Consider the following 14,228-nt stretch of genomic DNA (forward strand, 5'->3'; position numbering starts at 1 on the left):
AAAATGAAAAATGTTCCACCATAGATTCAAATACGTCTGATTTTTCCTAAGACAACCGAACAGAAAACATTTTCATATCTTTAAGGGTATCCACGTAAAAAAATAATTTATAAGGGTCTACAACCAGGTCAAATTTTTTACAAAAAAATTAATAACTTAAAAAGTATGCATTTTTCGAAGAAAGTTTTTGAACAAAATTATACTAAGATTTCACGTAGATTTCAAAAATGTATTAATATACAGGGTGTTTTATTTAAAAAAATAAAGAAATTTGATATTTATGAAGTTAAACTTTAAACACTTTTTATACACACCCTGTATAAAATGAAAAATGTTCCAACATAGATTCAAATACGTCTAATTTTGCATAAAACAACCGAATAAAAACCATTTTCATATCTTTAAGGGTATCCAAGTAAAAAAATAATTTATAAGGGTCTGCAATAGTATAAATTATTTACAAAAAAATTAATAACTTAAAAAGTATGCAATTTTTGAGAAAAGTTTTTGAACAAAAGTTTACTAAAATTTCACGTAGATTTCAAAAATGTGTTAATATACAGGGTGTTTTATTAAGAAAAAATAAAGAAATTTGATATTTATGAAGTTAAACTTTAAACACTTTTTATACACACCCTGTATAAAATGAAAAATGTTCCACCATAGATTCAAATACGTCTGATTTTTCCTAAGACAACCGAACAGAAAACATTTTCATATCTTTAAGGGTATCCACGTAAAAAAATAATTTATAAGGGTCTACAACCAGGTCAAATTTTTTACAAAAAAATTAATAACTTAAAAAGTGTGCATTTTTCGAATAAAGTTTTTGAACAAAATTATACTAAGATTTCACGTAGATTTCAAAAATGTATTAATATACAGGGTGTTTTATTAAAAAAATAAAGAAATTTGATATTTATGAAGTTAAACTTTAAACACTTTTTATACACACCCTGTATAAAATGAAAAATGTTCCAACATAGATTCAAATACGTCTAATTTTGCATAAAACAACCGAATAAAAACCATTTTCATATCTTTAAGGGTATCCAAGTAAAAAAATAATTTATAAGGGTCTGCAATAGTTTAAATTATTTACAAAAAAATTAATAACTTAAAAAGTATGCATTTTTCGAAGAAAGTTTTTAAACAAAAGTATACTAAAATTTCACGTAGATTTCAAAAATGTATTAATATACAGGGTGTTCTATTCAAAATAACAAAGTTATCGACCCAAACGTAGAAATGTTCAAGATTTTTGCCATATACAGATAGTTTTAACTCGTCTTGAGACACCCTGTATATTCTGTTGAACAAACTATATATTTTCGAATGTAAAATATAGCACGACGGCACTGGGTTGATTTCCAAAACGATTTTCAAACTCCCAACCATTATTCTCAGTCCTTACAAATAAAACAACAATTCACAAACAGAAGTGTCTTGGTTATAAATATGCATAAATGTATATCCATTACTTTGAGTGTTTTTAATATTACATATGCTCAGAAACATATTTTCTGCCGTTACCATCGCGCATATAACTTCCTATAATCTGAATTGGATAACATTTTATTTTTTGTTTTGAGCGAGTCGTTTCGTTTTTTTACTATTCGAAATTGATGATACTTTTTTTGGATACGTATTCAAAACTGTATTAATTCTATAGTCCATACTATAATTAAGTTTGGAAATGATCAGTAACGTCTTCTAGTATATAACGCATAGCTGCAGGATTATCTAAAGGTACCTGAAATATAAATAAATACTCAAAATAGTTCATCCAATATCAATTGCAGAAGATCAATCAAAATGCACGGCGATCATACCAAATTAAGGAAGAAAAAAATTTGACAAACCGTCAGTCCACTTGGACTCGTCATCTCTACTATTTACCGACGGAAACATATTCCTAATCCTATCAGTGATCGTTAAAAAGTCCCAACAAAGTAAGAACTGTTATTAGAGGTCTAAAGTTTGATTTATTGACAAGTTGTGTAAAGAACAGGGTCGTACTTCTCTAAAACTACCCCTCCTATTGGATATTCGACCCTATAAAGTCAATATCGACTAGAGTAAAATTAAAATTACGAAAATGTAGACAGTTAGTTTGTTTTATTTACAAATATTTTATTTTCTTTCGTGGTTTTCGGGCTCAGTACACGTCTGGTATCGTGTTTAAGCCAAACGCCGTTACAAGTAGGAGTATTTTACTCGTAAATCGAACAAAATAGTCGACAAGGGTTTCTATAATCTGCGATTGATATTCTAATATGAATTTGACGAATATTTCATCCCCAAACGACTCACCATATGTCCAGCTCTATTAATCCAATAGAAAGAGAAATTTTCATATTTTTTGACGTATCCTTCAAGACGTTTATTTATAAAAAACGATGATCTAGTTGTTTTTTCCCATTTATTTTTATCTTTATAGTTTAAATTCCTAATCCATTTTAATGTACCTGAAATTATTTCAAGTATATATCACTCAACACTCGTATTGTAATTTACCTGGTGTATCGACTATCAAATCTAATTGTCCGTTATATACGGCTACTTTTAAATGTGTAGTATTCAGAATTTCTTCTACGATATGAGTTACAGGTTTCATGAAATCTTCTGATAGTTTTGAAAAAACTGAAGATCCTTCGTTCCATTTTACGGAAAGATTGAGGGCGATTTTCACTTTATCCATTATAACGAACAATTTGGTTCTATTTATTTGATGTTCTGAAGAAAATATTGAACTTAAATACATGAATAAACTTGATGAATTAATGTTTGAATCGCAATCTAGGATTATTTTCGGTTTCCTGGTTTTAAAAAAACTTTTTCTGGGTGTAGTACATAATCAATTGAATTGTGAATTTAGTTTTGTGGTTCTCCTTTCAAAATATATCCACATTTTTCGGAAAACATATTCCAATTAACAGATTAAATATTGAATAGTCAGATTTAATTCAATCGGATTATTTTCTGCTCCCAGATTTAAAAAAAAAACTTTTTCTGTGTGTAATACATAATCAATTGAATTGTGCATCTAGTTTTGTGGTTCTACTTTCGAAATATATCCACATTTTTTGAAAAACATATTCCAATTAACAGATTAAATATTGAATAGTCAGATTTAACTCAATCGGATTATTTTCTGCTCCCAGATTTAAAAAAAAAACTTTTTCTGTGTGTAATACATAATCAATTGAATTGTGCATCTAGTTTTGTGGTTCTCCTTTCAAAATATATCCACATTTTTCGAAAAACATATTCCAATTAACAGATTAAATATTGAATAGTCAGATTTAAATCAATCGGATTATTTTCTGCTCCCAGATTTAAAAAAAAATCTTTTTCTGTGTGTAGTACATAATCAATTGAATTGTGCATCTAGTTTTGTGGTTCTACTTTCAAAATATATCAACATTTTTTGAAAAACATATTCCAATTAACAGATTAAATATTGAATAGTCAGATTTAAATCAATCGGATTATTTTCTGTTCCCAAGTTTAAAAAAAATTTTTTTCTGGGTGTAGTACATAATCAATTGAATTGTGAATTAAGTTTTGTGGTTCTCCTTTCAAAATATATCCACATTTTTCGAAAAACATATTCCAATTAACAGATTAAATATTGAATAGTCAGATTTAACTCAATCGGATTATTTTCTGCTCCCAGATTTAAAAAAAAAACTTTTTCTGTGTGTAATACATAATCAATTGAATTGTGCATCTAGTTTTGTGGTTCTACTTTCAAAATATATCCACATTTTTTGAAAAACATATTCCAATTAACAGATTAAATATTGAATAGTCAGATTTAATTCAATCGGATTATTTTCTGCTCCCAGATTTAAAAAAAAAACTTTTTCTGTGTGTAATACATAATCAATTGAATTGTGCATCTAGTTTTGTGGTTCTACTTTCAAAATATATCCACATTTTTTGAAAAACATATTCCAATTAACAGATTAAATATTGAATAGTCAGATTTAACTCAATCGGATTATTTTCTGCTCCCAGATTTAAAAAAAAAACTTTTTCTGTGTGTAATACATAATCAATTGAATTGTGCATCTAGTTTTGTGGTTCTACTTTCAAAATATATCCACATTTTTCGAAAAACATATTCCAATTAACAGATTAAATATTGAATAGTCAGATTTAACTCAATCGGATTATTTTCTGCTCCCAGATTTAAAAAAAAAACTTTTTCTGTGTGTAATACATAATCAATTGAATTGTGCATCTAGTTTTGTGGTTCTACTTTCGAAATATATCCACATTTTTTGAAAAACATATTCCAATTAACAGATTAAATATTGAATAGTCAGATTTAACTCAATCGGATTATTTTCTGCTCCCAGATTTAAAAAAAAAACTTTTTCTGTGTGTAATACATAATCAATTGAATTGTGCATCTAGTTTTGTGGTTCTACTTTCAAAATATATCCACATTTTTTGAAAAACATATTCCAATTAACAGATTAAATATTGAATAGTCAGATTTAAATCAATCGGATTATTTTCTGTTCCCAAGTTTAAAAAAAATTTTTTTCTGGGTGTAGTACATAATCAATTGAATTGTGAATTAAGTTTTGTGGTTCTCCTTTCAAAATATATCCACATTTTTCGAAAAACATATTCCAATTAACAGATTAAATATTGAATAGTCAGATTTAAATCAATCGGATTATTTTCTGCTCCCAGATTTAAAAAAAAATCTTTTTCTGTGTGTAATACATAATCAATTGAATTGTGCATCTAGTTTTGTGGTTCTACTTTCAAAATATATCCACATTTTTCGAAAAACATATTCCAATTAACAGATTAAATATTGAATAGTCAGATTTAACTCAATCGGATTATTTTCTGCTCCCAGATTTAAAAAAAAAACTTTTTCTGTGTGTAATACATAATCAATTGAATTGTGAATTTAGTTTTGTGGTTCTCCTTTCAAAATATATCCACATTTTTCGAAAAACATATTCCAATTAACAGATTAAATATTGAATAGTCAGATTTAACTCAATCGGATTATTTTCTGCTCCCAGATTTAAAAAAAAAACTTTTTCTGTGTGTAATACATAATCAATTGAATTGTGCATCTAGTTTTGTGGTTCTCCTTTCAAAATATATCCACATTTTTCGAAAAACATATTCCAATTAACAGATTAAATATTGAATAGTCAGATTTAAATCAATCGGATTATTTTCTGCTCCCAGATTTAAAAAAAAATCTTTTTCTGTGTGTAATACATAATCAATTGAATTGTGCATCTAGTTTTGTGGTTCTACTTTCAAAATATATCCACATTTTTCGAAAAACATATTCCAATTAACAGATTAAATATTGAATAGTCAGATTTAAATCAATCGGATTATTTTCTGCTCCCAGATTTAAAAAAAAATCTTTTTCTGTGTGTAATACATAATCAATTGAATTGTGAATTTAGTTTTGTGGTTCTCCTTTCAAAATATATCCACATTTTTCGAAAAACATATTCCAATTAACAGATTAAATATTGAATAGTCAGATTTAAATCAATCGGATTATTTTCTGCTCCCAGATTTAAAAAAAAATCTTTTTCTGTGTGTAATACATAATCAATTGAATTGTGAATTTAGTTTTGTGGTTCTCCTTTCAAAATATATCCACATTTTTCGAAAAACATATTCCAATTAACAGATTAAATATTGAATAGTCAGATTTAAATCAATCGGATTATTTTCTGCTCCCAGATTTAAAAAAAAATCTTTTTCTGTGTGTAATACATAATCAATTGAATTGTGAATTTAGTTTTGTGGTTCTCCTTTCAAAATATATCCACATTTTTCGAAAAACATATTCCAATTAACAGATTAAATATTGAATAGTCAGATTTAAATCAATCGGATTATTTTCTGCTCCCAGATTTAAAAAAAAATCTTTTTCTGTGTGTAATACATAATCAATTGAATTGTGAATTTAGTTTTGTGGTTCTCCTTTCAAAATATATCCACATTTTTCGAAAAACATATTCCAATTAACAGATTAAATATTGAAGAGTCAGATTTAAATCAATCGGATTATTTTCTGCTCCCAGATTTAAAAAAAAATCTTTTTCTGTGTGTAATACATAATCAATTGAATTGTGAATTTAGTTTTGTGGTTCTCCTTTCAAAATATATCCACATTTTTCGAAAAACATATTCCAATTAACAGATTAAATATTGAATAGTCAGATTTAAATCAATCGGATTATTTTCTGCTCCCAGATTTAAAAAAAAATCTTTTTCTGTGTGTAATACATAATCAATTGAATTGTGAATTTAGTTTTGTGGTTCTCCTTTCAAAATATATCCACATTTTTCGAAAAACATATTCCAATTAACAGATTAAATATTGAAGAGTCAGATTTAAATCAATCGGATTATTTTCTGCTCCCAGATTTAAAAAAAAAAAACTTTTTCTGTGTGTAATACATAATCAATTGAATTGTGAATTTAGTTTTATGGTTTTCCTTTCAAAATATATCCACATTTTTTGAAAAACATATTCCAATTAACAGATTAAATATTGAAGAGTCAGATTTAAATCAATCGGATTATTTTCTGTTCCCAAGTTTAAAAAAAATTTTTTTCTGGGTGTAGTACATAATCAATTGAATTGTGAATTTAGTTTTGTAGTTCTCCTTTCAAAATATATCCACATTTTTCGAAAAACATATTCCAATTAACAGATTAAATATTGAATAGTCAGATTTAAATCAATCGGATTATTTTCTGCTCCCAGATTTAAAAAAAAAACTTTTTCTGTGTGTAATACATAATCAATTGAATTGTGCATCTAGTTTTGTGGTTCTACTTTCAAAATATATCCACATTTTCCGAAAAACATATTCCAATTAACAGATTAAATATTGAATAGTCAGATTTAAATCAATCGGATTATTTTCTGTTCCCAAGTTTAAAAAAAATTTTTTTCTGGGTGTAGTACATAATCAATTGAATTGTGAATTTAGTTTTGTAGTTCTCCTTTCAAAATATATCCACATTTTTTGAAAAACATATTCCAATTAACATATTAAATATTGAATAGTCAGATTTAAATCAATCGGATTATTTTCTGCTCCCAGATTTAAAAAAAAAACTTTTTCTGTGTGTAATACATAATCAATTGAATTGTGCATCTAGTTTTGTGGTTCTACTTTCAAAATATATCCACATTTTCCGAAAAACATATTCCAATTAACAGATTAAATATTGAATAGTCAGATTTAAATCAATCGGATTATTTTCTGTTCCCAAGTTTAAAAAAAATTTTTTTCTGGGTGTAGTACATAATCAATTGAATTGTGAATTTAGTTTTGTAGTTCTCCTTTCAAAATATATCCACATTTTTCGAAAAACATATTCCAATTAACAGATTAAATATTGAATAGTCAGATTTAAATCAATCGGATTATTTTCTGCTCCCAGATTTAAAAAAAAAACTTTTTCTGTGTGTAATACATAATCAATTGAATTGTGCATCTAGTTTTGTGGTTCTCCTTTCAAAATATATCCACATTTTTTGAAAAACATATTCCAATTAACATATTAAATATTGAATAGTCAGATTTAAATCAATCGGATTATTTTCTGCTCCCAGATTTAAAAAAAAAACTTTTTCTGTGTGTAATACATAATCAATTGAATTGTGCATCTAGTTTTGTGGTTCTCCTTTCAAAATATATCCACATTTTTTGAAAAACATATTCCAATTAACATATTAAATATTGAATAGTCAGATTTAAATCAATCGGATTATTTTCTGCTCCCAGATTTAAAAAAAAAACTTTTTCTGTGTGTAATACATAATCAATTGAATTGTGCATCTAGTTTTGTGGTTCTACTTTCAAAATATATCCACATTTTCCGAAAAACATATTCCAATTAACAGATTAAATATTGAATAGTCAGATTTAAATCAATCGGATTATTTTCTGTTCCCAAGTTTAAAAAAAATTTTTTTCTGGGTGTAGTACATAATCAATTGAATTGTGAATTTAGTTTTGTAGTTCTCCTTTCAAAATATATCCACATTTTTCGAAAAACATATTCCAATTAACAGATTAAATATTGAATAGTCAGATTTAAATCAATCGGATTATTTTCTGCTCCCAGATTTAAAAAAAAAACTTTTTCTGTTTGTAATACATAATCAATTGAATTGTGAATTAAGTTTTGTGGTTCTCCTTTCAAAATATATCCACATTTTTTGAAAAACATATTCCAATTAACATATTAAATATTGAATAGTCAGATTTAAATCAATCGGATTATTTTCTGTTCCCAAGTTTAAAAAAAAACTTTTTCTGGGTGTAATACATAATCAGTTGAATTGTGCATTTAGTTTTGTGGTTCTACTTTTATCATAACGATAATAAACTGTCATATTCAAGCATTTTTTAGTCAAAAGTCACGAAATACTTTCAGATGTATTAATAAACAAATTTCGTACCGATATTAAGTACATTATAAAAATCGACACCTCCAGTGACTGATTCAATTAAATTTTGAGTTTGCCTCCAATTTATAAATGCTTCAGTATAATTTTCATGTCTAATAGATTTTTCTACTTTCAAAGCAGCTTCCATAATATCTTCATAACCATCATTATCTACAAAACCCTGGAATATGTGTCAAATATATATTTTGAATAAAAAAATTTTCAGTATTCTCACCAAATTTAATAAATACTTAGGCCAAGTCATAACAAAATCTACAGGGGATATCCACGAATCTCCCAAAACAACACCTTTGAAATTTAGTTTAATTTTACGATTTTCCTTTGCCTGGAACAACATTCAAAACCAATTTGATGTAATTATAAAAACAAAAAAGACAAATCAGTAAATTTAACAAAAATTTGAGGTTATATAATCAAATAAGAATAGAGAAGAAAGTGTTTAAAAGAAGAAAATAGCTGATAATGTTTCAAATATAAAAAAAGAAGAATGAGACTTCATTTTGTGTGTGTATTAGGGTGCAGTAGTCACTTCCAAATTCTGAAAGAATTAATTTCATTATCGAACTTCTATTCTAGTCGAAAATATCATAAAATATCAGTCGTATTATAAATTATACGAGATGTACAATAACTTTCGTATCTATATACATACTTTAGCTAAAACGAGAGCTATTTCTACGGCCATTTTCCCACCATAAGATTCAGAAAAAATATACGTGGGAACTTGTTGATATTGCGGTAGTTTCTCGAAGAATTTTATCAAAAAAAATAAAAAATCCTGCGCGATTTCCGTATTCGTCCTCGTATACAAATCTCCGTTTTCCACGTAACTAAAACCTATTAAAAACTAATCGAAATTGAATTATTTTGTTATCCATATTACCTGTTCCTACGGGATTATCAACAAATAACAAATTCGCGAACCGAATCCAAGTTGAATTCCTATAATTTAAATCGGTATCCAAAGGTCCTATTTCGCCGAAATTTCCGTACGCTGTCGAAGACGCTCCAGGTCCACCTTGTAACCAAATTATTAACGGTCTATCTGTTGATTTTGATACATTAGCTGTGGTATGAAACAGCCACCAAAACATATGAGCTCTGTCTCGCACTTCAACGAAACCCCAATCTTGTAAATAAGGACCAAATCCTTGATCGCCTGTAACTAGTAATTCAGATATATGTGTCAAATCTGACATTGCCTTCATGAAATTTGACGTTTTTAATGGTTAAATTTATCAGAACGCGTTCTAATACGGGTGTTATTCGATTTATATACGTCGTATGTCAAATCTGACGTTGCCGTAATGAAATTTGACGTTTTTAATGGTTAAATTTATCAGAACGCGTTCTAATACGGGTGTTATTCGATTTATATACGTCGTATGTCAAATCTGACGTTGCCGTCATGAAATTTGACGTTTTTAATGGTTAAATTTATCAGAACGCGTTCTAATACGGGTGTTATTCGATTTATATACGTCGTATGTCAAATCTGACGTTGCCGTCATGAAATTTGACGTTTTTAATGGTGAAAGTTATCAGAACGCGTTCTGATACGAGTGCTATTTGATTTGTATATGTCGTATGTCAAATCTGACGTTGCCGTAATGAAATTTGACGTTTTTAATGGTTAAATTTATCAGAACGCGTTCTAATACGAGTGTTATTCGATTTATATACGTCGTATGTCAAATCTGACGTTGCCGTCATGAAATTTGACGTTTTTAATGGTTAAATTTATCAGAACGCATTCTAATACGAGTGCTATTCGATTTGTATATGTCGTATGTCAAATCTGACGTTGCCGTCATGAAATTTGACGTTTTTAATGGTGAAAGTTATCAGAATGCGTTCTAATACGAGTGCTATTCGATTTATATACGTCGTATGTCAAATCTGACGTTGCCGTCATGAAATTTGACGTTTTTAATGGTTAAATTTATCAGAACGCGTTCTAATACAGGTGTTATTCGATTTATATACGTCGTATGTCAAATCTGACGTTGCCGTCATGAAATTTGACGTTTTTAATGGTTAAATTTATCAGAACGCGTTCTAATACAGGTGTTATTCGATTTATATACGTCGTATGTCAAATCTGACGTTGCCGTCATGAAATTTGACGTTTTTAATGGTTAAATTTATCAGAACGCGTTCTAATACAGGTGTTATTCGATTTATATACGTCGTATGTCAAATCTGACGTTGCCGTCATGAAATTTGACGTTTTTAATGGTGAAAGTTATCAGAACGCGTTCTAATACGAGTGCTATTCGATTTATATACGTCGTATGTCAAATCTGACGTTGCCGTAATGAAATTTGACGTTTTTAATGGTGAAAGTTATCAGAATGCGTTCTAATACGGGTGTTATTCGATTTATATACGTCGTATGTCAAATCTGACGTTGCCGTCATGAAATTTGACATTTTTAATGGTTAAATTTATCAGAACGCGTTCTAATACAGGTGTTATTCGATTTATATACGTCGTATGTCAAATCTGACGTTGCCGTCATGAAATTTGACGTTTTTAATGGTGAAAGTTATCAGAATGCGTTCTAATACGAGTGCTATTCGATTTGTATATGTCGTATGTCAAATCTGACGTTGCCGTCATGAAATTTGACGTTTTTAATGGTTAAATTTATCAGAACGCGTTCTAATACAGGTGTTATTCGATTTATATACGTCGTATGTCAAATCTGACGTTGCCGTCATGAAATTTGACGTTTTTAATGGTGAAAGTTATCAGAATGCGTTCTAATTCGAGTGCTATTCGATTTGTATATGTCGTATGTCAAATCTGACGTTGCCGTCATGAAATTTGACGTTTTTAATGGTTAAATTTATCAGAACGCGTTCTAATACGGGTGTTATTCGATTTATATACGTCGTATGTCAAATCTGACGTTGCCGTCATGAAATTTGACGTTTTTAATGGTTAAATTTATCAGAACGCGTTCTAATACGGGTGTTATTCGATTTATATACGTCGTATGTCAAATCTGACGTTGCCGTAATGAAATTTGACGTTTTTAATGGTTAAATTTATCAGAACGCGTTCTAATACGGGTGTTATTCGATTTATATACGTCGTATGTCAAATCTGACGTTGCCGTCATGAAATTTGACGTTTTTAATGGTGAAAGTTATCAGAATGCGTTCTAATACGAGTGCTATTCGATTTGTATATGTCGTATGTCAAATCTGACGTTGCCGTCATGAAATTTGACGTTTTTAATGGTGAAAGTTATCAGAATGCGTTCTAATACGAGTGCTATTCGATTTGTATATGTCGTATGTCAAATCTGACGTTGCCGTCATGAAATTTGACGTTTTTAATGGTGAAAGTTATCAGAATGCGTTCTAATACGAGTGCTATTCGATTTATATACGTCGTATGTCAAATCTGACGTTGCCGTAATGAAATTTGACGTTTTTAATGGTGAAAGTTATCAGAATGCGTTCTAATACGAGTGCTATTCGATTTATATACGTCGTATGTCAAATCTGACGTTGCCGTAATGAAATTTGACGTTTTTAATGGTGAAAGTTATCAGAATGCGTTCTAATACGAGTGCTATTCGATTTATATACGTCGTATGTCAAATCTGACGTTGCCGTCATGAAATTTGACGTTTTTAATGGTTAAATTTATCAGAACGCGTTCTAATACAGGTGTTATTCGATTTATATACGTCGTATGTCAAATCTGACGTTGCCGTCATGAAATTTGACGTTTTTAATGGTTAAATTTATCAGAACGCGTTCTAATACGGGTGTTATTCGATTTATATACGTCGTATGTCAAATCTGACGTTGCCGTCATGAAATTTGACGTTTTTAATGGTTAAATTTATCAGAACGCGTTCTAATACGAGTGCTATTCGATTTGTATATGTCGTATGTCAAATCTGACGTTGCCGTCATGAAATTTGACGTTTTTAATGGTGAAAGTTATCAGAATGCGTTCTAATACGGGTGTTATTCGATTTATATACGTCGTATGTCAAATCTGACGTTGCCGTCATGAAATTTGACGTTTTTAATGGTTAAATTTATCAGAACGCGTTCTAATACAGGTGTTATTCGATTTATATACGTCGTATGTCAAATCTGACGTTGCCGTCATGAAATTTGACGTTTTTAATGGTGAAAGTTATCAGAATGCGTTCTAATACGAGTGCTATTCGATTTGTATATGTCGTATGTCAAATCTGACGTTGCCGTCATGAAATTTGACGTTTTTAATGGCGAAATTCATTAGAATGCGTTCTAATTCGAGTGCTATTCGATTTGTATATGTCGTTTGTCAAATCTGACGTTGCCGTCATGAAATTTGACGTTTTTAATGGCGAAATTCATTAGAATGCGTTCTAATTCGAGTGCTATTCGATTTGTATATGTCGTTTGTCAAATCTGACGTTGCCGTCATGAAATTTGACGTTTTTAATGGTGAAAGTTATCAGAATGCGTTCTAATTCGAGTGCTATTCGATTTGTATATGTCGTATGTCAAATCTGAAGTTGCCGTCATGAAATTTGACGTTTTTAATGGTGAAAGTTATCAGAATGCGTTCTGATACGAGTGCTATTCGATTTGTATATGTCTTATGTCAAATCTGACGTTGCCGTCATGAAATTTGACGTTTTTAATGGCGAAATTCATTAGAATGCGTTCTGATACGAGTGCTATTCGATTTGTATACGTCGTATGTCAAATCTGACATTCCCGTCATGAAATTTGACGATTGACTGCAAAAAAACTTGAATATTAATACTTAGATACGCAAAAATAACCCTTTATATAAGTACAAACTTGAAATATTCATCTTGGTCAAGAAATACGATGATTTTCTATTCTAAATTCTGTCTTTATGTTTGTTCAAACATGATTCCTAGGTATTGAAAGCTAAGAATTTGTTCTATAAGTACAATTTTGACCATAACCTTATTTTTTTCTGTCAATATTCGATTCCAGTTGCTCAAATTTTCTTGTGAATCCTTCTGGTTTTGTACCTTAATCATCATATTATATTAATTAGCTCTAACTATATAAAGTGGTTCAATTTTCTTTTCTCTATTTATCCATGAAAGATATGGATAAATAACGGACTCAAAATGCCTCCTTGTCGCACTTCTTTTTGTGTTGTAAAAGTCCTTCATTCCATATTTTTACTTATTTATTCAATCCCCTCTTTTTTAAAAAGTATTTAGTGTCTCTAGTTGAGACACTGTTAAAATTTTTTTGTTTGTAACTTCTTCTATATTTTAATTCGTTATTTTTATCTCTGTAGCTATAAATCGCTTTTTCTTCATCGTCTTCATAATCATTAATTTCATCTTCTGACTGTACCTTCCTTGCAACTAATTTCTCTTAAGTTTTCCACCTCGTTCTTCTTTTTTATTTAGTTTTTCCATCTTCTTCTTCTTTCTACTTTGTTCGACTGTCAAATTTTCTTCCCGATTCCTCCAATTTAATCTGTTTGGAGTCCAACTTTATTATTTACACTTCTAGTACTTTCTCCACGTTTTTAATCGAGTTATGTTTTAGATTTTTTATTCAAACTCGATTTTTTATACCACAAGATGTGAATTTATTTAATACATACCGATTATTGTCTTGAACAAAAACATAATAGTAATTTCACTCAACATGTTTCCATCAAACAGACTGGTTGTTATAAATTTAACATACTGCGTTCGTTTGTATGATTTTTTTTATCTAAT

At 28.9% G+C, this 14,228-nt stretch overlaps 1 protein-coding gene across 1 annotated transcript; it reads right to left on the reverse strand.

The window, feature by feature from the left end:
• Nucleotides 1-461: 461 nt before the first annotated feature.
• On the reverse strand, nt 462-14,228 carry LOC130444022 (retinoid-inducible serine carboxypeptidase-like). The gene is made up of 8 exons (XM_056778983.1): nt 14,111-14,228; nt 9,378-9,659; nt 9,147-9,331; nt 8,709-8,819; nt 8,486-8,654; nt 2,518-2,736; nt 2,314-2,468; nt 462-1,753 (listed from the first exon to the last, which is right to left on the reverse strand). Exons 1-8 carry the CDS (start codon nt 14,154-14,156, stop codon nt 1,685-1,687), a joined length of 1,236 nt encoding a protein of 411 aa, XP_056634961.1. The 5' UTR covers nt 14,157-14,228; the 3' UTR covers nt 462-1,684.

The sequence above is a fragment of the Diorhabda sublineata genome, chromosome 5, assembly GCF_026230105.1.
Source record: "Diorhabda sublineata isolate icDioSubl1.1 chromosome 5, icDioSubl1.1, whole genome shotgun sequence".
Lineage (NCBI taxonomy): Eukaryota > Metazoa > Arthropoda > Insecta > Coleoptera > Chrysomelidae > Diorhabda > Diorhabda sublineata.